The following is a 25,264-nucleotide window of genomic DNA, read 5'->3' on the forward strand; positions in this document are numbered from 1 at the left end:
AGGTTTACACCAGATTCTGGTTCTACCATCCAACCATTAAAAGTTGCAGCAGAAATCAAGACTTATCAGACCAGGCAATGTTTTTCCAATCTTCTGTTGTCCAGTTTTGGTAAGTCTATGCAAAATACAGCATCATTTTCCTCTTAGCTTACAAGAGTAGCACCCGGTGTGGTCTTCTGCTACTGGTTCTATGTATTGTGTGTACAGAGATGCTCTTCTGTGTACCTTGGTTGTAATATTAGCTCAAAGCAGTCTAATCGTTCTCCTCTGACCTCAACATCAACAAGGCATTTTCACCCAGAGAACTGCCGCTCACTAGGCCGCCTGGCACTAATTCTGATGCTCAGTTTAAACTTCAGCAGATCACCTTGACCGTGTCAACATATCTAAATGCACTGAGCTGCCATATGACAAGCTATTTGTGTTATTGAGCAGTTGAATTGGTGTATGAAATAAATTTGTTGGTAAATTAGTATCTTCAGACATCAAAATGAGCATAAATGGCTTTTGAATAAGCCAGTGCAGGGGGGAGGGGTTCTTACAGAGCAAAATAACAATACTCAACTTTAAACACGTAATGAGCGAATGAGGTCAGTCAGCTGTGCTTTGCATCCTTGGTGTTTGCAGCCAAGTAACCTCATATATGACACCCTCCCCTACTCGGTCAGTCAAGCAGGCTGAATGAAAGCACTGTGCATCTGGAGAACCTCTGGATTTTCTCCAAAAGGTTGCATGCTGATGTCACCCAGTTGTGCGTAATGTGGTCTCCACCCTGACCGCATCAGATTTCATTTTAAGCCATGTTGAAGATCCTAATATGTTTAAAAACAAAAACAGACTGGATCTGATGGGAACTCTACAGTGGATGTTGACTGCCCTTCACCACTGAATATGTACTTAGTATAATACAGATATATATGTATATATGTTTATTACACAAATGTTAAGGTGTCACAACTGAGCAGACTGCTGCTACTGTCACTGAATGTTCATCATCACATTTTACACTGAATCCAATGTTCAAGAGGTTCAAGAGTTAGTTTTTTAAAATGTAAGTTCATTGGGGGGGAAATGTTTGAAATAGCTGATAAACCGTTTTAATCAAGCTTATAGTTTGGGTTGGATGTTATGATCCTGAACCACCCCTTAGTCACATTGAGGGACTTTGCCTGATGCACTGGGCACTTCTCCATCCATCCATTATTAACTTTCCTCGCATCTTTGTTTAGCTGTCATTTGTCCCGTTTTTTAGAGGTCTCTCTTTTCCACCACATAGCTGTCCCACCCGGAGCCTGATTCTGCTGGAGATCGCTTCCTGTTAAAAGTTATAAGTTATAAGTTTGCTGTTGCTATAGAAAAGTACGCACTATTAAAAACACCTGTCTGTGTTTGTTGCTTTGACCGCAGTGATTGGTTTGCACATTTTCAGCCAATAAATATTGTCTAATAAATGACTGTTCTGAGGGAAAAGGTCATTGTGTGCAAATCTTTTCCCTCAAATAGTCATGGTCAAAATTTAGAAATAGGTGTAAATTAAAATAGCCTTATCTCATTGTGACTACTTATGATGCCTGGAGTTACTGATTTATTACACTCATGTGCTGTTTTTGGAAAACATTGTTCAATATGATAACTGGTTAAGCTCAAAACTGATAATCATACATGTGTAGAAAACGCTTGACTAATGAAGTCATTGTGACAGAGTTTGGCAGGATATTATATAACAAATTGAGTTTATCTACACAAAAAGTGAAAAACACACCGTAAGAAGGATGGATTCACTTCACAGAGTCCCTGCACTCGCTCTTCTTTTGCACGAGGGCGTCCCTTGATTACTGGCCCCTGACTCTGGACTCAAAGTACCACAATGCAACACCGAGCATCTCCTTAGCTACGGCTTTGGGAGCTACGCCCCAAGAAGAAGTGGGAGGCTCGCCCCCCTGAAAGGACTCATTGTAAAAGAGGGATGAGAGTGTGCGCGCAGGCTGCGAGTGTGTCCAAGTGTGTGTGAGCGTGTGGACACCCCCTCCTCCTTAACTAGCTGGTCAGCAGTGGAGGGATTAGGAAAGCCGGACCCGCTCACTCACTCATTCACTCACTCACTCAGTCACTACTAAGTAACAGATAGGGTTGCAGTAATCGTGAATCATGCTCGTCGTCATTACTACCGGCTGGGAGTGGAGCCGAAATTGTGCAAGATACGGATAACTGCATAGAAAAGGTCCGAGTGAGTAAGAGGAGTCACGTTTCCAGGTTTCTTCCCTTTGCCGTGAAAATGTTTCATCAGGGACTCCTCTGCCGCCGCCGCCGCTTGCGCTCGGACCCGTCGCATTATGTTACTTCCCTCACATGTGCTTTATGTTGAAGAAGAAGAAGAAGAAGAAGTGATCTGGATAAACCTGCGAGGATCCTGCCAGGGCGACTGAGCAAAGCGAAGAGCGTGCGGATATTTCCCCTTTTTATCGCCGTGCAGAGTTTTTTTTGTTTTGTTTTTTTCTCAAGTGGACTAAGAGGGGAAAAAGTTGGGGTTTCTGGTCAAAAGAGGAATCATGGGGAACGCAGGGAGCATGGACCACCACACTGATCTCAGGGGACACAACATGCCCCTGAAACTCCCCATGCCAGACGCAGGTGAACTGGAGGAGAGATTTGCAATCGTTTTGGTAAGAAAAAAGTCGTTTGCATCTGTCTTCTCTTTGTTCCCTCCATGCTCCGGTGCCCCGGGACGGGACAGCTGTGTGTGTAGGTTGGACCCTCTGTTTCTCGTCCTGCACGCCCCGATCCTCTCTTTGTTGCTCAGTTAAAAAAAAAAAGTCATTCCAAACAGAAAAGTGTTTGTTTATTTGCACAAGATCTGCATCTGTTCCTCTGATATGACGTTTTTTGAGCTTGCCAAAACTTCTAAACTTTGTTGTGTGTGTGTTTTTTTAACCGTAATCAAAGTAGCGATGAAGTTGTAGCAGGACTGGGAATTTATTGATACCTTCTTTCTTTTTGATTCAACAAGTATCTGAGTCAGCTTTTACACTTTTTACCACATAGTCCTGAAATAGATCAGACACTACGTTTTGGCCCTATAAATAAATAAATAAATAAATAAAAAAGATAAAATGTTAATATTGTAGCACTTCCACAAGTATATGCATGAGACACCTACACTGGTAACTTTATGAGTCCAGACACAAGCTCCCCATTGAAGCTTTAAGTGCCTGGCATGTCAGGTCCTTTGAAACATCTGTCACATCATAGGCAGGCAGTGGATCTGTCAACAGTTACCTTACCTGGGCACCAACATAAAGAGTCCTCCATGCAAAACAGTTCTAAACAGTTGATCAAGATACTGACTGTGTTGCAGGGATTCACAAAAGGTTTGTATATAATAGGTTTTGATTGGCCAGATGTGTTGCTCATTTCTTGGTGTACTGGTGTACTAAAGTGTTATTTACCATCTTCTTGGACAATTTTATTTATTTAAGCCATCACAGAGTAACACATGACTTTCTGCTCTCCAGCTTTGTGCCCCAGTCAGTGAATCAAAACCTGCACAGAGGAACAGTGAGGTGAAATTTGAGAGCCGGCAAAATGTGGGTCAAACGTGATTGTCGCCTGGCCTCGCGCCCTCATACACATTAACTGCTTTAGGAGAAGGAATTTGACTTGAGCAAGCCGGTTCTTATCACTGCATCGTCATGCACTCGTCACGGAGACGAGGAGAAGGTTTTTCATTTCGAGCTTGTCTCTTTTTTTTTTCAACTCGCTACAGAGCATTTTTGTTATGTTAGTGGTGGCGGGGCAGATCGTTTAGCCTGTAAGCACATCACAAAAAAGCAGTTTAGGTGGAAGTCAATTCGCTGTGCTGTGTTGGGGTGTGATTGCTGCTTGTCAGACACTGGTGAATCCCTTTCTGTCCTGGAGGCAGCACGGAGAGAGAGGTTTGACGTCACACTGCCGAGGGATTTAGGCCCTTTTCTTAATCACATCTGCTACTAGAACCACCTACTTCCTACATTTTACAAGCATTAGGAATTCCCCTCTCAAATGAGAAATAGCAAAACAGTTGGGATCTAGAAAATTTAGTCTGTTGATTATAAAACTCATCATTATTACGCTTCCCAGGATACAAATCCCCGCCCTAATCAAACTGTTTAAGTCTAAAATTTCTTCGGATGGCTATCTGAAACGCCCGTCCTCATACCATGTCAGGAACTCCCCCGCTGACTCCCCTCCTCTTCCTTGCTGCCAGCATGATGCCTGAGCTCTCGGTGGGATGGAAGCCCTCCAGCATTAAAAGAACTTAGTGCTATAATCACAGCATTTAGTGTTAGTTACTGCCGTTTAAACCCTAATGTGTCTCAGCTGTGGCTCATGGCAGTTGGCACTATCAAGTGGCACTACGTGACTCTGATCACCTCACTTCAGTTTGAGTGGCAAACGATTAGGATGATTCCCCTCGCTCTGCTTTGTGTCCTGACATAACAGAGGCCTTCAGAGCTGATCAAGATTTAAGTGGGCCATTTAGCCCCTTGTTAGTCACCCATAAAGTTTTATCAATCTGATTGGCTGGTTTCCCCTTATCAGTTATGTAAACTATAACTAAATGACTGCTTTTGGACATGATGATATATATAGTAGTCTTCTTGTTGCATATTGACACCAGATTGGTCAAATAATAGCTGCAGGACTGTTTACTTGCCACTTTTAATAGATTTGATCAACAGGCAAGCTTTGGATCACAGCAGGGAACCATTTGGATTAAAGGCTTGCACAGTATGTAACCACATTCAAGTTGTCCACAGCTTTGTATTTGTTTTTTTCTTTTTAATCGAGGACATATAGTTCTTTGCAATAGTCTTGAGTTGCCCCTCATTTCATGATATTTTGTCAGGAAAATGGGAAATAGACAGTGATTTATTAAAGTGTGCAAACATGAAAGATTAAAAACAAAACATATAAGGCAAAAACAGAGTTTGTACTATTCTAATGAGGTTGACCATCACTTGTTGTAATTTCTTTATGTATTAGTCTTCAGGATTAGTTCTCCAGGCTTCTTGAAGGACATTCAAAGCTCTTCTTTGGATGCTGGTTGCCTTTCCTCATTGTCTCTGTCACTGCTTCAATAACGCTGAGGTGTTGGCTCTGAGGAGGTCAATCCACGACTGATACTGCTCCATCATTTATTTTTTTCTATCCATTGTTCTGAGCTCCTCCGTACACATGATGACACTTTGATCCAAAGATTACAAATTTTGATTCATCACTAAATAAGACCTGTTGCCACCGATTCTTAGTCCAGTTCTAGTGTAATTTTTCATAACTCAGCCTTTACTCTGTTTTTTCTTCCTTATGAGTATCTGCGTAAAAACCACCCTTTCATGTGTTATCGTTGGCATTTTTCATGAATTCAATTAAAGAAATGAGGACATATGCTTTTGCAATAGACTGAGTAAAATAGCAGTTAATGTCCAGAGAAAAACTTTCAGCAAGCGTGGAGAACTGTTGCTCAAGAGCACTTAAAAATTACATGAAAGTCTAGAGCCTTGGAAGCAAAATATAAAGAGAAATGAAGGGTGACAAGAGTTTTGCACAGAACTACACTCTATTAAAATTTGCACGGTGTGTGATGTGAAAAGCTTTTCAGATATGAACTCGTGACTCAAATCATCTGAGCAGACTGCATCTGTGTGTAACCACACATGTAAAATTAACCTAGTTTCTACAGTAAAGATTTTGTGTAGCTGCACAAGTAATGTTGACTTGTGTTGTACAGGAACTGGTGTCACGGTGTTCTGTTAAACTACCCACTGAATGCTAGAAGATCCAGGAAGTCCAGGATCTTGGCACAGTCCACAAGATGAGTTAATGTGTCAATGCCATTAAATGGTCCTTCACTGCAGATTGTTTTAGCAAAAATGTTTCCAAGGTCAAGAATAAACTGTTAAGATCAATGCAAAATTCAGTGTTGTTAAAGTTTATCACCATATTATGTCTGTAGTTAATGATTTGTGTACATGTGCCAATCTAAATTATACTTAGAAGTCCCCACTTCTTGGCCGTTGTAATATCTTGTTGTTGTTTTTTTGTACTTATCGCATTTATCTCATTAAAATAGTTGAAAGCTTGTATTTAAGACCCAAAGAAATAATAGAAACTATAACCTTTGCCTGTGCTCAGTGAGCTAACCCTAACTTATACTGATGTAGTTTTAACTGCCTTCAGCTCCTTCAAAGCTGTAGTAAGTTAAATTTCAACCCACCTTCCTTAGATATGGTTGTTTGCTATCACTGTGTGTGATTGTCATACAAGTGGCTTGCCTCTGGTGGAGTCTGCAGTTTCTACCAAATGAAAAGCTCCCAGTGAAGTGGCTCATTAGGCCAAGAACTGATCTCTGAAACAGACTTGAGCTAATAGTAATCTGAGGCCTCTGCTGTGATCGGACTGCCTGATTCACATGCAGCCTTGGCCTTCAGTCAGAAGGAGATTAAACCCAAATAATCTTTGTTTAGACGGCGCAGATTGTCATAGAGACATAAATAGGAATTTGTTTGTATGCCAAGGATCTCTGCTTTCTATGACTCCTCATTGTTGCTGGTTCTTTTAAAGCATCTTTGCTCGCTTGTTGTCGTAGTATTGGTAACATAAGTCAACCACAGATGAGTTCCACATGATTATGAGTGAGCCCTCTTGATGTCTAATCTGCACGGCACAGTTCTGTCATGTCAGTGTGCTGCTGATCAGTTAACCATACACTCGCCAGATCCAGACAAAATTTCTGAACGGCATTTTTAACATGTTTCTTGGCTTATAAGTGCACAATAGCTGAAAGCACGTGAAATGATTACAGTCGGTCTTTGGGAGTCACATGTACAGTATTAGTCAGTCTATATGCTTCACACTGAACCAAAGGAAAATGACTCTGTAACAGGAATGCAGCCAAGGCCTCATGTCTGCTCTTCTGCCTCAGCTAACCACAGAGTTGACAATCAAATTAGATTGCACCCACATCCAGGAGACCGTCGAGTTGAATCTCTGAGTATCGTGCCTGCTGTCATGGAGACAGAGAAGTTCAGAGTCATTACTTGTTTAAATGCCATATGGGGGGGACTGTAGCTTGGATGCTGTTGTTGCTCTTCTCAGTAGTCTGCCCAGATTACGTCTAAGCTGCTTTGTTTAAAGGCTGCGACGCACCACAATCTGCTGTTATTTCTGCTGTGAGGTACCGCATCTGAAATCCACTCCAGCAGATTAATCACAAGAGTAGCCCTCATGTTTAAATGAAGTCTAATCTGTCACATTGGCAGGTCCAGAGTGGGTTTTTACCTGGAAAACGCTTTCTGGTACTTCCCAGGGTAAGGTGTATCCAAAGTGCATTGGTGGTAATATGCAAATTGGCTTTTTGTTAGAATGTCATTCAAATGTGCGAAGACACTGAGCCCTGCATCTCGCACAGTGCTACATGAAACCCAGGAAGTGACTAAGCTAAACCTCTTAGGTTTTTCCACGTTGACTCTTCTTCATTAATAAAATAGAACAGTGGGTTTTGTCTGTGGTGCAGAGGATGAGCAGTGGCTGAATCCCGTGCGTCAGGACCACCAGACAGAGCTGCTCTTTATTCTGTGTGAAGCCCAAGACGGAGCCTGGCACTGGACCCAGAGCCGGCAGGCCACGAGAGGCCTCCACACATACCCGTTTCTATGCGTGTGTGTGTTTGTATCGGTTTCTGCTGTGCTGGATCCCCAGGATACTCACCCACCAATTAGCCAGAACAGCACTGAGGATGTTATGCTCAGGGAGCAATGAAATCCTGCAACCAACGCTCTGGCCTGTGAAATCTCAGAGGGGATGTGAGGTACTGCGGTGTGAAGCGATAATGTGCTGCTCAAGATCCCAAAGCATAGCCTGGAGGCATCTTGCCTGGCTGGCAGAGGCTCAGCTGATTATGTGAGAAAAAGTCTCTCAGCTGTGTGCAGTCACCACCCAGTTGAAACTACTGAGGGTCCAATCAGTATCGTTGCTCTAACTTCAGTTTTGACATGTGCACATTCGGGGGTTCGGTTTTCTGCTCCACTATGTGGGTGGCACATAAACCCAAAGGAAATCGTTGACTCTAGAATAACCTTTAAACCTGTCAGCTGGACTTTGTTTTGATTGTACTTTGCTTTTGTTTACCTGCTGAATGAAGTTTCAGTTGCGTGGTTGTGGACTAATAAAGCAGCCGAACACTTTGTTTAGCATCAATGAAATGTTGAATGCCAGCTAGCAACTGTGTTAAGAGGAAAAGAAAATGTCCCTGGGAGTTTTGACATCAGCCTGGAGTCATTGTTTAGACTTGGTCATCCATAGTTATATTTGGTGTAATTCTTCCTGCAGGTGTATGATGATGGAGTCTTAAAAAGACCAGTCTGATCCTTTCATGTGGGTAACAGTCCATTGCCAGGACCAGTCCAAAATTCACACAAAAGAGCAACAGAGTTGCAGCTCTTTTGAGAAGTGCATTATGGTCAGGATCTGTCCAGGCTCCAAGGTGGCAGCTGCACTAGAAAGACATTCTGCTTGGTCTGTCAAAGTTCTGCACAAGAGTGGGTGTTTTGTTGTGACCTCTTAAGAATTAGTTAATGTTAATGATGTTGAGTTTTATCTAAAACTTCCAGCAAATTCATCAGTTATTAGTGTCATTATGACAAGGATACACTTTATCCTCTGGGATTGACACTTGTCAATCCTGGGCCTTGAGCTTAATTTTTGTCCTCAGTTGTGACGTGATGTAACACTTTGTCTCAAAAGTTAACTTTAACATTCTTTTTCAGGCTTTTATTTTAGTACGTTTTTATTATTTTATTCTTTGTGAGACATAAGCTGCTTTTGAAATGGCCACAGTAAAAAAGGCAGGTTCTGTCGGGTAGCAACTTGCCAGAATTAACATCTGCGGAGCAGAATGGGAGGTGCTGTTGAATTTGAATGGACTCCATTAGACCTGAAGACAATGTGGCAGTCTGCTGTTTCAGGTTTTATTGGACAGAAGATTTGCCTTTTACTCTAGACTCTTTACAAGTAGCCACAGAGAAGCACCAGCCTATCCGGGGTTAGGATTTGGATTCAGTACCAACTCGAGCGCTTCCAGTAAATCTCAAAAACAGAGATAGGAAATTGGCAAAACATCAGTTTTGTTTCTTTCCTACAGTAGAGGCTTCAGATTGCTGTTTCATTAAAAAAAACACATTACCAATAAATGGTAAATAATTTTATGCAAAATAAATCTATAATATATAATAATAGATTGAATCCTTCAAATTCAGGTGAGCAGGCAATTTTCCTCTCCTATGAAAATCTTGTATTAAGATGCTCACCATGGGACAGTTGAACAGGTTTGAATAATACCTTTGATCACTGACGCTGGTGTTCAGATGTTTCAGCTTTGAACAGTTTGATCCACACTGTTAAGTCTGCAGGCACCGTGTCCGTGTGCTCGACAGGGATGCCACTTGCAGCCCTTTTTTTATACCATAAAAGCAGCTGTATGCTCAGTAATCATGTGGTTTCAAGCTCCCATTTAGCCTTTCTTCACTGGATGATGCAAAAGTGTACTTTTGTGGCGGGCACCTGCTGTTCAGAGTGCCTCTATCGTCTCGTTAGAAAAAGTGAGTGTACGGCTCTTTGGCGTTTGAGGGATGCCGATTTAGACAGGGTGGGATTGGAGGGTCAAAATTTACAGGTGTGTTTGGGGGTTTTTTTGTGGGGGAGGTAATCATGATTCTGTCAGAAATGTTTGCACGCCTTCCAGAAGTGTCACAGAGCAGGAAAGTAATGTTTTAGCTGCGGTGCCACCTAAGGCGTTGAAACTGCAAACTAGGGGACAGTAATTCTTTTGAAAAGCAACGGTAAAGCTTCCTGGTTTTCCAGTGAAAATAAAGCGAAAGCACTCAGCTCTCAGGTTACGTCATGCCTGCCATCAGTGTGTGCGGGTGACATCATGGAAGCCATTTCAAAGGCTTTTTATTTTATCACTTTTTCTTGTGAAGTTTGTATGTAATCAGTTTCGTTATTGCATTTAACCTTTGAATTCCACTCTTGTGACTAATGAATAAGTGTGTATAACAGGATAAAAAACAACCCCCACCCACCCAAATGCACACATAAAACAGGATGCTGAATACTTTTACTTTATTACAGATCTAAATGCGACACAGTGACACAAATGTGGCCATCATTGTCACAGCTTACAGTTAGGCACTAAGCTGGTTGTATTTGTCAGGCTTGTGTTAATAAAGGACAAATTAAATGCTATTATTGAGCAGTAGTATTAAATCATCCGGCTTCTTTTTCATTTCATTGAAGATTTCCTGCCACAGGAGGAAGATTTAAAAGGTTCTTTTAAATATTATAATCCATGTAAACTAATTTTTCTCATCATTTTTAACTCAGCCGAGCCATTTTTTATTAACTGTTTTGAACAAACAACATTTCGGGTTCATATTCGCTCTGGAACGTGGACTCCACCTCAGTCCACACACTTTCGCAACCTCACAACATCTGGTCTGGCCAGAGCGCCTCTGTGTTCATGTATCACTTGTTTTATTTGGACAGCTTCCTGCTGCTCCACACCACCTCCATGATGTTTCCGGAATTTGGATAGCATCCAGCATTCAAGCCACAGTTTTTTTCCTTTCTTTTTAATCCACAACTTAAACATATTTTTGCAATATTTTGTGTATTTTACCCACAAAGTGTTATAGATTTTTTTTTTCTGTGTCATGCTTTAAAATTGAACAAAGCTGTTGGGTTCCGATTTCAACATCGATCATTTGACTTCTTCTGCGTTTCGCTGCATTTGTGGCGAGGCTTGCTGAAGGCACTTTGATGGCATTGTGAGCAGCGTGGATAAAATGAGAATAGCAAGTACCCACTCTTGTTAGAGAGTGTGAAGCTGACAGATGGTCTGCTAAGTCCAGTATGTCATGTTATCGGTGAGCGCATTGAGGTAAACGGATGAAATGTAGTTGGAATGTGTAAAACGAGAGGCAAAAACATTTGACTCACCGAGTGGTCAAGAGGCATTCTAGTGAACAGCTTCACAAACACAAACGCTACTGTCGGGTCAAGGGGGTCCTGGGGATTACAAAGCTAATCTGAGGACAGACAGGGGACACCTGTGCCCCCAAAGAACGCCAGGGATTACAGATCCACGCTGTGCTAATGAGTGGAGGACAGCTCGGTTTGGACAGCACACGCCTCGGGGCTGTGCAGCTCCTTTCTCCTTTAAGTAGGCTCTTATCTCTGACACTCCATTATGAATATGACAGATTTCGATTCTGCCTGAGCTGCGGGGCTCCTCCGCTCCCCTGAAGGTTAACGTGAAAAGCAAGAAGTGAAGTGAATCATTTATTATGCAGTTTTGCCGTCAGATATTAATACTCATAGGGATGGTGTTTTACAACTCATACTAGCCTGAAGCGCAGCATTAACCTCAATATAAATTTGTAAATGCCTCAGAAACAAAACACCCCAGCATTCAATGAAGCAAGCATTGGGAGAGACCAGTACAGCATCCAGTCATTTCCGTAGCGTTGAGCAATTTGAGGATTATTGCTCTGACTAGTTTTTAATAACTGATGCAATGTGAGGTTTTCTTGTTGTGGCACGCAGCGTGGCATCAGTCTGCTCATTTAAAAAGACAAGTGAGACGTTTTAGCGAAAAGCAATTGATTAGAGGTCGGAACGTGGCTTTGAATGATGCAAATTGGTTGTTTACAGCAGAAAGACGGGTCTTCTATTAAGGTCATTAGTTTCATTAATGCTGACAAAACAGTTATGCCGCATCTGTTGGTTTGAACACAGAGATTAAGTTCTTCTGGATTGTGGTGCGTTAGCAGGGAGAAGGTAGACGCAGAGGAAGAAAGAGGGGAGCGTGGGTGTGCTACCAACTTATGGCAACCCAAATCCTCAAGGAGAAACCAATCACTGCGCTGAAAGATATCTGAGAGGAGAGCTGGTGACAGTGAGGTGATGTACGGCACACTTTTGTCAGGTTCTGTCTCATGTTACTGTGTCGTAAACACAAGTAAACGCAGTGGAGCATGTTCTGAAAGTGGATGTTTTCTTTAATAGGTGGTCTACCAGGATTTCTTGATTTTCCTAGTTTTGTTTGCATTCGCTCAAGCCAAAATTGCTTGGTATGTGAGATCACAGCAGGCAGCATGTGGAGTGATGATGTGAACATGTGGTTGTGGATTCTATCTGATGTAAAATTGGTGCTTTATCATTTTTTTTGTTGGCTGTCACAGAAAATTCAAGTGCTTCTCCTTAATCCCAGATCTATGTTTCAACTGCAGTTACCATCAAAGACGTTATGAAGTTTATAGCTATTTTTATGTATACTTCACAGTATATGTTTTACTCCTAGTTTGTTCTGCGACACATTTGAAGACCTGCAGGGTGTTTTAAGAAAATGGAAATAAAAATGTGTGTTTTGTTTGTGTGTGTGTGTTTGCACACCTAAAGGTGCAAAACACTACATTTTAGACACGTTCCAAAGCAAGTAGTTAGTTAGCCAGTTGTGTCAATATAGTTTAGATCTTGTAGCAGCATTACTGACTGAAGCAGGTCCTTCATGTGGGCTGTGTGTTTGCTTTTCTAGCCAGCTGTGCTGTGAAGGCTGTGCCTGAGCAGACCTCCTGGTAGGTAGTGGTGGTTGGTGGGCTTTGAGCCAGCAGTCTATTTTTACTTCTTTTATGACTTAAGCTGGATAATGATAGGATACGTGGGCTCTAATAAGTTCTATATTTATGAACCTTAAGACCTGATGTGAGTTAAACATTGGCATAAAGTTATTAGTAGCAACTGTTAAAGTTGAGCTACACTAAAATTGGCCCCCTGTATCTGAGTAAATATGGCATAGTTTAGCACGACATACTGGCTCGTTGTCTCCACAGTACTGACAGTTATTAATGACCTGGATTCATGTTCAGGCTACAGCTTTGTTTCTAAAGGAACTCACTCAGTAACTGTACAGATGTGGGACAGCTGCTTTGGAGATGAAATGTGACTTTGGCAGCATGAAGGGAGGCTGGAGAGCATTGAAACCCCACATTTCACTGAGAGGGGATGGTCATCTAGCACAGTGAATTCCACTATTTTTTTTTCTCCCTCTTGTCGTTTGCGTTTTGTTGCCGTCTGGAGGGAGTCTCCGATGCTTTGTCAGGGTCTCCCAACAGGATTGTCTTGTTGACTAAATCCCTTTCATTGTGCTTTTTTAGGATTTAAACTTCCTTGCAGCTGCACTGGTTGCACGCATCTGCTTTACCAATACTTAAAATGGCTTTGCCACCATTTTATATCAGATTATTAATTTTCAGCATGAATGAGTGCATCCTTTTAGCATGTTTGCCTGTGTCTCAAATTTCTGTTATGCTTTACTGTTTTACTAACCAGTTAAATTTAGGTGCGTATTCGTCAGGGTGGTCTGCCATCAGGTGTTGGTTAAAAGCTGCCCAGCCCTCCTCAGCTGCACCCCATTAATAACACAGTTGCACAGATACCAGTGTGGTTGTAGACATGGGGTAACCCAGTGAGCTGAGTGCTTGTCACAGCTCATTAGCAGTGGGATGAAATGAAGGCTGGTAGAAGTGGTCTTTTGCTTTAGTTGGAGCCTCACCAAGCAGTTCAGTGCACCCACAGCGACTCAGCAAACCACCCAAGCCACACAAGCACCCAGGCCAAAGGTACTCTTAATTCCAAACAAAACAAGGTAGACGTTTAGAAGTAAAAGTCTACCCTCCTTCAGGTTTCTCTCTCCAAAATGTAAAAGCACTTCTGTGTGTAACATAGTAAACCCGCTGGTGGTTTTCTGTCACTTAATGTGACCGTCCGCTCAGGCATCAGATTGTATTTTAATGTGTTTAGGGAAGACGAATGGATACAAAGCCTAGTCATCTGGTCAGCAGCCAGAATGAGTCAATAGAACCCTTATGACTCCCAATTCCCTGCAGTCAGCACAGCAGCGATCATTCGACTCAAAGCTTCGGCAGAATACTAATTCAATTTCCTTTAGTTAAATATCTACAGGCTACAACCTGAGTTTTTACCATATCCATTAGCCACCCCTATTTTTTTTTACTATTTTGCCAGGAAAATGAGAAAGGGGTGAACAATTTATATAAGAGTGTATAACAGTATATAAGAGAAAATAGTTTGTGCAATTCTAGCAAGTTTGAAAGTCAATATCTAGTATGACCACATTTATTCTTCAACACTGCCTGAACTATCTTACACAAGCTTTCTTGTAATTTATTTAAGTCATCTTCAGGAATAGTTCTCCAGGCTTCTTAAAAGACATTCAGAGCTTTGGATGTTGGCTGCCTTTCGTTCCATTTGTCACCAAGATGATTACAGGTTGTTTCAGTAATGTTGAGGTCCATGGTTTGGGGAGGCCAATCCACGGCTGATAGTGTTTGACTCCGTGTTTGTTCTATCCATGCGGGGTTTCACTGCACTGACACTGTTTGGGATCAATGTTAGGCTGAAAAATCAAAAGCTTTCCAGATGATGATACTTGGTGGATCAGACTCTGAGGATACTTTTCTATGTTCATATTTCCATCAGTTTTCAGAAGATCCCCAACACTGCTGGCTGAAGTCTGTCTTCTAGGAGGCAAAACAAAAAAAATAATAGGTGGTGCAAGTAGGGCTGTTGTTTCATTTTACGCTATTGTTTGTTTTGTGGTGTCGCAAAATAAACTCTTTACGGCGATATTTTTTCATCGTTTTGATGGTCACTGTAGTGGCTATATTCATTTCTTAAAGTTCTCTCTTTCTCTTATATTTTATATAACCACACTACAGACGGACAAGCCCGTTTTTAAGCGTTGTGGTTAGCAACAACGACGGTAACACCATCTCGTGTCCGCTTGTTTATGTTCCACATAAACCTTTCACAATAAAGCTCAAGATCCTGTTGAGACTTTTCAAAATAAACTGAATCACGTGAAAGAGCAGATTATTTACGGATGAGAAGTAAAAAAGAGCCGCCGGGTGCTAATAAATAAACCTTAGACTCAAACGTTAGAACAGGCTTTTCCCCGCAGCACGCCGTGTAATAATTACTCACAAAGAAAACGGCGGACGTTACAACTTATGTCTAAAAATGTATAGTTTCATACAGAGGTTAAACACTCGACTCCAGCTACATGACGCGCAGCTGGAAACACTTCCCGCAAGACGAGATTCACAGAATTTACAGAAAATGTTACATTTTTGTGATTTATATCGTTATCGGGACGATAGAATTCTTATATCGGGATATGAGATTTTGGTCATATCGCACAGGTGCAAGATTCTTCCACAGTACTGAGCTGTCAGTTGGATTTCTATTCGTTTCACAGGTCTACTGGGATCAGTTCAGTTCATCACTAACTATTCTGAAGCACAAAAATATGTGGGGGGGAAAACATGACCTAATGAACATAATGGAGTTTTTTTTAAAAAAGGTCCAAAAACTGGCTTAGATATTATGTTTTTATTAGGATGAGCTTTATTTTATGTATATTAGCCTTCCTCTCGATAGCTGTTACTAAAATCCAAAGATGTGCCTTAGCCCGATCCTGGCATCGCATTGATTGGTCTCTTTATAAATGGACCATTTCATAATTAAAATGGTGATAAAGACGAATAGGCTTGCCACACGTTATTATGCAAAAAAAATCTCCAGCAAATTCTAAAACAACAAAACAATAGCTCTAAGAGCAGGTCTGACTCGATTATCGTGTTACTCACTCATGGAAATGGGTCTGATCTCGAGATATTTCTTATCCATCTTCCTCTCAACCCCCCCTCGTGCTCTTTGGAAAATCCAGCGAAGGAAAAATAGAAGCTGAGTGCGGTACCCGCTCTGATAGATGATGCAGCCCAACCAGTGTGGATGGGAAAAACAACCTCAACTCTAATGGTTATGTTTTCTAATTTTTTCCCCTGCTCTTTGCTGAATGGCTCTCTCTCACACAGCTGTATTGTGCATCTGTATTATTGTGTATTCTCTATGACCGAAAGCTGCAGAAACACTCAGTTTAGCTATACACCTCTATGCTATTTTTGTGCTCTTAATGTGTTTCTGTTTTATTTCTATAAGAATAGCTGGTTAACCAGTATCCAGCTGGGTCGCACTTGTGTTTCCATGTTCTTTGCGCAGCATACTGGGAGCGCTGGATAATTGTTTGTAGCCTTTCTAAATCCACACGAGGGTGTGGTGAATAATGCTGGAAAGTGCAACATTTTGGACAGCTGCAGAGGTGTTCGTACATGAAGCAGATGTCGATAAAGTAAAACCGGATAAAGAGAAAGAGTTGTGCAAGAGTTGTGTTTTTTTGCACGATCTAAGCTTATTTTCAGTCTTAATGTGTTCGCCAACACATGGGTCACATTAGGTGTGACTGAACAACAGGCTCTTCACAGGGAATCACTTGCTTAACCTCATCAAAGAGGAACAGCTTTAAAAAAAAGTTTCAAAGCAAAATACTGAAAGATGTTCAGAGCATCCACCTTTACTTCAGACTCACTTCTGTGCTCACGCCTTCGTTTCTTGTCCTGGGATAACTGGCTGAAGAGTCATAGCAGTAACTTAGAAAGCAGGGTTAGATGTTTACCTGTCCTGCCTCAGCAGATAAACCATCAGCTGTTTGGTTAGTGGAAGACTTGATATTTTATTTGTAGACTGATGGCAAAAATCTTGTAAGGAATGTAAAAAAATTCTACTTAGCAACAGGCTCAAACTAACACACACACACACACACACACACATTAGTTGGAAAACAAATTCATGGTCAGATTTCCTTAATCATAGAAAATCTTTTTCTGTGCGCTGTTTGTCCAATCTTGTTTACAGAACAGAATATTTTCTTCTTAACAAAGTGGAACTTTTTGTGTTACCCTCTAAACTTTCCTTTTGTTTTCTGTTTATATATTGTGGCCCATTTTTGTAAAACCTCTAAGACGCCTTAGGGAGGGGTCAGTTTCATTTACAGCTGGATTATCCCAAATGAACAGGAGGGAAGAGCACATGTAAACATTTTTGGCGACCTTTCCCCAATGATCCTCACTCACACTTTGGCTAATGTAACTCTTCTGTTGCCTGCTCATTGCTATGTTTAGCAACGAGAGAGCCCGTAACCAGCTGTTAGGTCAGAGGTCCATTAAGCTTGCAATCTCTTAATTACTCTCTTTGGGAGCCACGGACACCCTGATGTTGTTGGTGCAGAGTATAGTGTATAGATGCTTGCATCTTACCAATGATGATAGGTTTCTTAGTTTGATTTTATGTTTGGGATTAATGATGGTATTTATTCATTACATTGATCATCGTTTTGATTAACTGGGACCTTTCTCTCTCTTTCAGAACTCAATGAATCTTCCTCCAGACAAAGCGCGGCTCTTGCGGCAGTATGACAATGAGAAGAAGTGGGAACTGATCTGTGATCAGGTGAGCATCAGCCACTCATCTAAATGATGTGATCCGATGTAGCTGCTGCATAAGTCACATTTAATTGATTGTAGCTGCTTAATTACTAAATCATTTTAAATGCTGAAAACATCTGGGTAAGGTTCACACAGAATGATGTTATATGTGCTGTCTGGACTGTCAGCTGAGCGTGTAATCTAGGAGAAGGTCCCACCCCACTGTGTGTCGTGACCGCAACACTCATGCTCCATTGCCCTGCCTTTATCCAGTAAGCCTTTTGCCATCTTTACACGCCACCCTGGCTTCCTTGGTCAAGTGGGTTAAGTGGCACAGCAGGGAGCGCACATCACTTAGCTAGTTGAAAAAACTCAGCCTCTTATTGGCGTCAGTGCTGCGTGTAGGAAATAACAGAGGGTGCACGTTGTGCAATGAGCTGTGGTCTGAGCACTCTACTCAGTCCGCAACCTCTGTGCCAGAAAGTTTTTCTGCCTCCTTGAACAGAGGAGAAAAGCAGAGACAAGATCAAGACCACCACCCACCAAAAACTGTATTGATAGTTACTGACCCTGAGAGGAACTGTAACAGAGAGAAACCACCAGACTGCTGACCAGCAGTCAGAGATCTTCATGGGGCTGACTGCAAACTGTCACAGTTGAAGTAAAAATAGTCGCTTTCATTGAAGCTAAACATTGCCCGGTGATTTTTGCTGACAGTCTTGGCTTCTCGATGGTCACGCACAGAAGAAGGGAACATGCTCGCCACAGTTCATGTTCATAATAAACGTTTTATATTGTGAATTTAAAGTTTCTTATCCTTTCTGTGAGGATGGGAACCTTGAGACAGACCGCTTTGAGCTGGAAAACTATGGTGGAAATTTTTCCAGCCAGAAAATCGGTTCTGAAAGGAAACTAATTTTCAGCGCAGGAAAGTTACAGCATTGACTTTGTGTGGTACTGAAATTAGCAAGGAAAAAACCCACTGTAAATTCATCCAAATATAGATTTACTATGGTAATGCTTTAATCCTGTCAGATATAACATCTAGTTATATAATTCTCTCTTATGAGAAAGGTTACATTTGGAAAACCAAATTTAGAAGCTTAACCTGCTCAGACAATAAAGGTGGACATCAGTCATTTGAAAGTATGCTCCATCTCTTTCCTACACTTTGTTTGGTATTAGGTTGAAGTTATTGAATGAAATAATGCATTTTCCTCAGTTTTACTGTTGACATCAAAGAATATTGCTAACCCAGTTCTTCCAGTTCTTTATTCATTTTTTGTTTTCAAAATAAACCTATACCCATGACACTGCAGGCAGCTGTGGGACTAAGTTACTTTCTGTGTCATAGCTACAGTGAAGCCCTTAATGTAACCATGGCAACAGAGAGAAGCAGAGACGACAGGTACACACCCCCTCTGGAAAACAGCCCTTGCGGATGAAATATTAAACGTTTTCTTTCCAGCAATTATGAGGATTTATGAAATATTGATAAATTGTTGAGGTTGTTCTTGAGGTGGACGGAAGGTTAAAACATCCTGAGTACAAAGAGGGAGATCGGCACGATCAACTCTTCCCAGTCGAATGCTGTGGTTGGGATCTATTTCTAGCCATCGGAGCGTTGTACAGAGGCGTAGTTCATATAGATGAGTCGCTGTGAGAGTACAACAACTGGTTGGCAACTCTAATTTTAAAAGGTTTCTCAGATGTAGAGCAGGAAGTAAAGATCACTGCTCAAACTTAACTTAAACCTGCTATTCTGGACTCTTCATTGCCACGTAGCATGTTGAAACCCGCTTATATTCCTCTACATACCAAACATATTTGCTCACTGTGATTTCACCGGTCTTTATAAATTCACACTTTTATATTTGTGAGGTATTTACACACCTCACAGGTCTTTGCGCTCGTCATGATTTGCACCGTACCGTTCGCTCGTTATTTTGCAGACTCTCCAGCTCGAGCTTCCAAGCTTTAGAGCTGTCCGCCTGCGTGTTGCTGTCCGCTGAGAGCCGGCTCTTTTTCCTGACGGCTCTCTCGTCTTTCCTGTTTTTATGCAACAGACCCTGTGGCAGTGACAAATGTGATGTTGTCGATCCGTTCTCTGTATCTGTGTACGGAGGGTGGACACCTTTCCAGGATCTGATTCATGACAAAAGCGGCACAGCAAATACTGCGCTGATGAAGCTGACAGTTTGAAGTTGTTTGCATAAAAGCATGTGATATGGATGGCTTTTGGTTACCAGTGACGGAGGTTTGTAAGTGTACGTGTTCCAGTAATTCGCACACGTGTACGGCCAACCTGTAACTGTCGCTGACCTTTAACGAGATCAGAATCACTGTATCCTGTTACATTTGTTTGAAGAGATATGGCTGTCCGTTAGAGGAAAGCCACTGGGAGATCAAGTTCTTGTCACTGCCTGCTAAATTCTCGCTCCTCTTTTTGGGGAATCTGACGCTGGACAGTAACTTTCTTTCTTTTTTCTTTTTAAATATTCTTGCTAGTAAGTGAAACGAGCCGCCGATCTATGTCACCTCCCGATCTATAAATCTATACAAGATCAGAGCATTCAAAATTAGGAAGAACGCTGGAGAAATGTGACCGCACTGCATGAAGAACACATTTTCCTCTCTGTGATATGGCCTGCAGTCTCAAACTGATGCAGTGTGGGCTACGATGCGGCACTCAGCCTGATCCAAACGCTCTTTCCTGCTCAACACAGTGATCCAAATCCAGCACTAATCTGCTGTATCGTATATATTTAGAGCATCGTATATAACGGTCTGGCGTCAAAAGTCTTGCTGGTTGAACTTGGGAGACTTAAACATTCATGTAGCCAGGTGTGGCCACAGTTCTCAGGCAGGCAGCTCTTTACAGCACGCTGAAATTAATGAAAAGATCATCAATGAAATTTGTTTTGCATATAAAGGCTGGTTGCTGTTTACTAGCCATGAGTTCAGACTTGTGAGGCTGTGGTGTGTGTGTCTGTGTGTGTGCAGTCATCTGAATGAACAAAGTGGCTCTGTCAAACAAAACTGTGAAACTGTGAATATAACTTCCACTATTGTTACACGAGAACTGTCCAGATGTTTAGCTTCTGCCCTTCTTCCTCTCGTCTTGTTTCCTCCCACCCCTGCTCATTTCAGTATTTTTGTTTTTTGTTCCTTTTTACAGGAGCGATTCCAAGTGAAAAACCCGCCTCACACGTACCTCCAAAAGCTGAGGAGTTATCTAGATCCAGCGGTCACAAGAAAGGTGAGTGGCCTTGCTAAAACATGCTTCCCTGTTCCACTGGCCGTTTCAGCGCTGTGGCTTTTCCTTCCCCTCTGACCCCTCTATCTCTTGTCCAGGATATCCCTACAACTGAGGAAAAATTGTGCACATGAGTTCTGGAGGAGACAACCTGGGAACTAGTTGCAAAACGGGCATCAGAGTGACTTAGATAGAAAGGAGACAGTTGTTTATCTGGAACCGCCCGGGTTTGAGAAAACCACTGGCCACTGCTGTTCTGTGGCTGAGGGCATGCTCTGCACTCACCATGCACTGCCAGAAAGAGCAATGGAGAAATAAAAGTTTGAAACAAGCTACTTGAATGCAGAGTGACGCAGTCACATGAAGCGCTGCACTCACATCACCTTGTAGCATAGCAGGGACTAACTGAAGAGATCAGGAGCGTCCCAGCAACATGATAAAGATGGTCTTATGTCATTTGAGCAGCCAGTTCTGGCTGTTTTCCTGGCAGCTTGGAAGGGAGAAGGGAGTAAAAGGAGGAGCTTCGTGAAGACAAGTATCAGCCAGCTCTTAGGGGTTTGCCAAAATGAAGTCTTTTTGGCCTTGCTGAGCGAGCTGTGGGGGGAAGGTTGGGAGACCAGCGTCTGTGATAAACAAATTAACCAGAAGACTCTGCCAGAATAACAACAAATCGCTGAATAATTCAATTTGGATTGACTGGAGTTAAGATGTTAAAGCACAACTGGTTAGCTAGAGCAGCACAAACAAAAGCTGTGATGACTAAGGTAAAAAGAGGAGCAGAAATGTTTTATTGGTGCAAGAAAATACCCCAGACAGCACATTCTCTGTGTGTAGCCAAAATCAGCGTTATTAATGGGTACAGTGAGGAGTGACTCCTAATGGTAAATTATGCAGCTTAGTCAGGAATGAAAGAGTAGCTTCAATAATCTTTAAAGAGAAAGAACATAAAATTAATGCGATAAAAGTTTTCTCTGCACATACTGCGTCTCCTAGTACACCTAAATTGTTGAAATGCTGACAGTTCAATAATACGAGGCTCTCACAGAATTTTAAGAGCATTTTGAATGCTAGTTTAATTTACAACCACTCAGGTTAAGACTGACTGGTGATGGTGGCTTAGGCTGCAAAATATATGCTTTTCAATGATAAGTTCAGCAGTTTGACTCCTAGTTCTCGGCCTTGCCAGGCTGGGACTTTGTTTGCTTTTTGGCACAAAGAACTGCATTTGCAGCATGTTAGATGGTGACGATAAAGAGCTAACTAGGCTGATCTGGAGTATCGACCGTCACAGAGACTGCTTCACCTATCTGGCTAATGTAATGCCTGAGAGATTGCACTTATAGAAGATCTGATAAAGGCAGAAAGCACAAAGAAAGTGACGCATGTCAAAGGAGACATGATAGACAAAACACTGAAAGGCTGTGTCAGTGGTAGAGGTGCAGGTTTGTTGACAGCTAGTATAAATCTGCCTCGGTAACTGACACCGACTGTGAAACTATAGATGGAGAAGTACTCCTCTTCCCTTCCTTCACACATGCTGCTGAAGTTTTCACACATGAATGCCTAGTATGAGGTAGTTACTGGCTATCACTGTGTTTAATTTTCACATTTCTTATCTCATAAGAGAACCGGAAGAATATTTTCAGGTGTGTAATAAATCTGTTTAGCTGTAGTTGCTAGGAAATGCATAAGCCTGGTTCTGGCTGAAGGTAACAAAATCCACCTACAAGCACTTTTTAAGCTCTCAAATTAACTTTTTTTTTTTATCCGCCTAAAGCTGAGGTGTCAAAAACAATGTTGTTGATTGAGCTTTAGTGCTGCTAGTAGGTGTAATTGTAAGCAAGGCTGAGCTGTCCACCTCCTGGTTGCAGCTTTAAATTTGGTGTCTCAACTTTCTCCTCCAAATCTCCCGTAAAATTTGACTAAGCAAATTTTCCACAGTGCCATACTTGAAGGAGTTGGTGTCTAAACACTCAGCACACTCGTTGTTGGTTCAAGTCGCATCCTCCTTCTTTTCTCTTTATCTTAAAGTCATCTGTGTCTACATGACTAACTGATCTATATTAAACCCCTTTAAATAAAACAAAGCTCTCTTTATTTATTTACCATTATATTTTTACCGATTAGTCTCATAGGCTGAGTGGGCCATGTTGGATTTTGGAAAGTCTTTGCCTGTTCTTTGCCCTCATCGGAAACCTCAAGTGGTCAGGCACAGGGGAATCAAATGAAAACAGAAAGTGAGTCGGGTAATGGCGAGGGAGGGAACAAGAAATAGTGAATAATAGAGCGGGTTAAGGGGGTAGGTGGGGGGGGGGATTTGAAAGAGATGGACAGTGGATGAGAGAGTGAGAGACAAAAAAAAGAAGCACGAGAGAGTGTGGAGGAAAAGAAAGAGTTATGGGCTTCTTTCTACATTCCTGCTCCATCCCCCTTTTCTTCAAGCTCAAACAATTGCCACTTTGTGCCACTGTGAGAGAGCTGGAGGTCATTGCCTCTGCTTTTCCATAGGCAGGCTCCGGTGCATTCCTCGAGGCAGCTCTCAACCAATAGGCAGCCAAGGAGGAAGAGCTGCAGTCCAACTAGTCCCCAAGAATGTATCAGCTATTGATTTGTTTCCAGGATGAGCCCTCCTGAGCTCACACTTCCCTAAAAACTCCCTTTTTTACCCTCCCTTCTCTACGGTTTCAGTGCTTTCCATGCGCTTGCTTTCCCCTTTCACTTCTCCCTCCGCGCCTCCTCCTTTTTCTCATTTCCCCTCGTGTCGTCTTCGCCCTCCCTCCCCACTGTCTGCTCCTCTGTCTTCCTGCTTTCTCCGTGTTGCAGCTGGTAGCACTTAAAGTGTGGAGTGCGGGGTGTTTGGTGGGGGCTCCGAGAGCCTGCGCAGTTCTCCCAAAATTTGCTCGGCTTTCCACACAAGCGCACAAACGACTCCTCCCTAATAAAAACACTCTGTTTCTCATCTCCTCATGTTCCAGACACACGCCGCCTAAGCCCAAAGACACAGGCCATAGCTATGGGAACAGCTCTTGTGAATGTTAATAATAGGTTAACGTGGGACTGAGCTTCGTTTCCCCCCTGATACAAACGCATCATGGAAAGTGACTAGGCCCTCCAATTCTCTTCTCTTCTCTTCTCTTCTCTTCTCTTCTCTTCTCTTCTTCTCTTCTCTTCTCTTCTCTTCTCTTCTCTTCTCTTCTCTTCTTTTCAACCACAGCTATCGGCCCAAGATGACCATATTAGGGATATCCACTCTCAGTGACATCATATGGAGAACAGCAGAAAAAACTGTATTTGCTTTAGTCTCATGAGGATTGCCTGCACTTCCGCTGACCTCGTTATTTGAAACAATGGCAATGTTTAGTATATTGTATATATACAGCAGGAAAAACAGGACAACACTAATGCAGAACTATCTTCTATTTAACTTGAATATAAAACAGCATGAAAAGTCTACAGTAGAATTTACAGTATCCTGTTTTGTCAGGAAAAAATACCTAAACGATTACACGGCTAACTATTAGCATGAATATACCTGAGTGTTATGAGACCGGTGGTTAAAGTGGGATTTGGCTGGTGTGGGTACCGTAATATCCAGTGTAGCAATGCAGAGTAAAATACGATCACTTAGAAATAAGACATATAAAAAACTGGCTTGTGAGCTGCACTGGGTTTGTTTTTTCTGCATACAGGATGTGATCAGCTGACCTGCGCAGCTGCTGTGTGCTCTTTGTGGATTTGACTGAATTCAATGACCCTTGATGTAACCAAACATCGGCCTTAAACACCCCATTTTGCCCTATAACAGTCCAATACGCTGCATTAGTGCAAAATTCATCACAATACTGGAAATGAACTAGTTTAACATGCACTAAACTGCAGATCATGCTCATGCAATGTTTAAATAATACAAAAGTTATATACTTTAAATTGTTTTTTTAAGTCATTCAACTTAAGTAAGTTCGTCACAAAAGTATCGATCCAATAACTGATTAAAAAAAGATATTTAAAGCAACATTTATAATCTACCCAAACTTGAATTTCCAGTTTATCAAATTTTCCTTGCTGAGCAGTCCTTATTTTCTTATCTTCCTCTCCTGTCCTTTACTTTTTTAATATCTTTCTCCATCTCTTAGAGCAAATGCTAACATTTTTTCCTCCCTCTAAAACTTTAACTTGCAGTCACACGTTTGTGTTTGGTGATATTTCATGAGCTCTTTCCAACACTGGAAATTGCCTGAGTTCAAGCACCGCTCCGATTACGCTCTTCTGAAGTTTTTATTAACAAGACGGCAACGGGATATGAGATGGTGTTTTCACCTTTTGACACACTGTGTTTCAAACTCCAGTGCCAGTGCTCTATTATACAATCAATTTTCTCCCCTCCTCTCGTCCTCGCTCCTCTGATGTAACACTTTTACTCTCCCCCTCTCTGTCCCGCTCTCTGATCAGGGATCCTCCCCGCCCTCCTGTTGCACTGTGAGGCTGTTTGATCATCACCGGTCACTCACTTCTCTTGTTTTGTTCCTGTGATTGTATAACAGCCTGAAGGGCCTTTTTGTTTTTGGTTTTG

The 25,264-nt window shown here is 42.0% G+C and overlaps 1 protein-coding gene across 1 annotated transcript in view; it reads left to right on the plus strand.

The window, feature by feature from the left end:
* Positions 1-1,906: 1,906 nt before the first annotated feature.
* LOC121814244 (formin-like protein 2) overlaps positions 1,907-25,264 on the plus strand; it is a gene marked incomplete in the record, with an annotated part of 40,304 nt that continues 16,946 nt past the window's right edge. The window contains 3 exon segments of the mRNA XM_042219190.1: positions 1,907-2,663; positions 17,380-17,463; positions 20,617-20,697. Of these exon segments, the coding sequence (XP_042075124.1) occupies positions 2,550-2,663; positions 17,380-17,463; positions 20,617-20,697 (279 nt within the window).

This window comes from Haplochromis burtoni, unplaced genomic scaffold, assembly GCF_018398535.1.
Source record: "Haplochromis burtoni strain Fernald_Lab_line unplaced genomic scaffold, NCSU_Asbu1 Contig_29, whole genome shotgun sequence".
NCBI lineage: Eukaryota > Metazoa > Chordata > Actinopteri > Cichliformes > Cichlidae > Haplochromis > Haplochromis burtoni.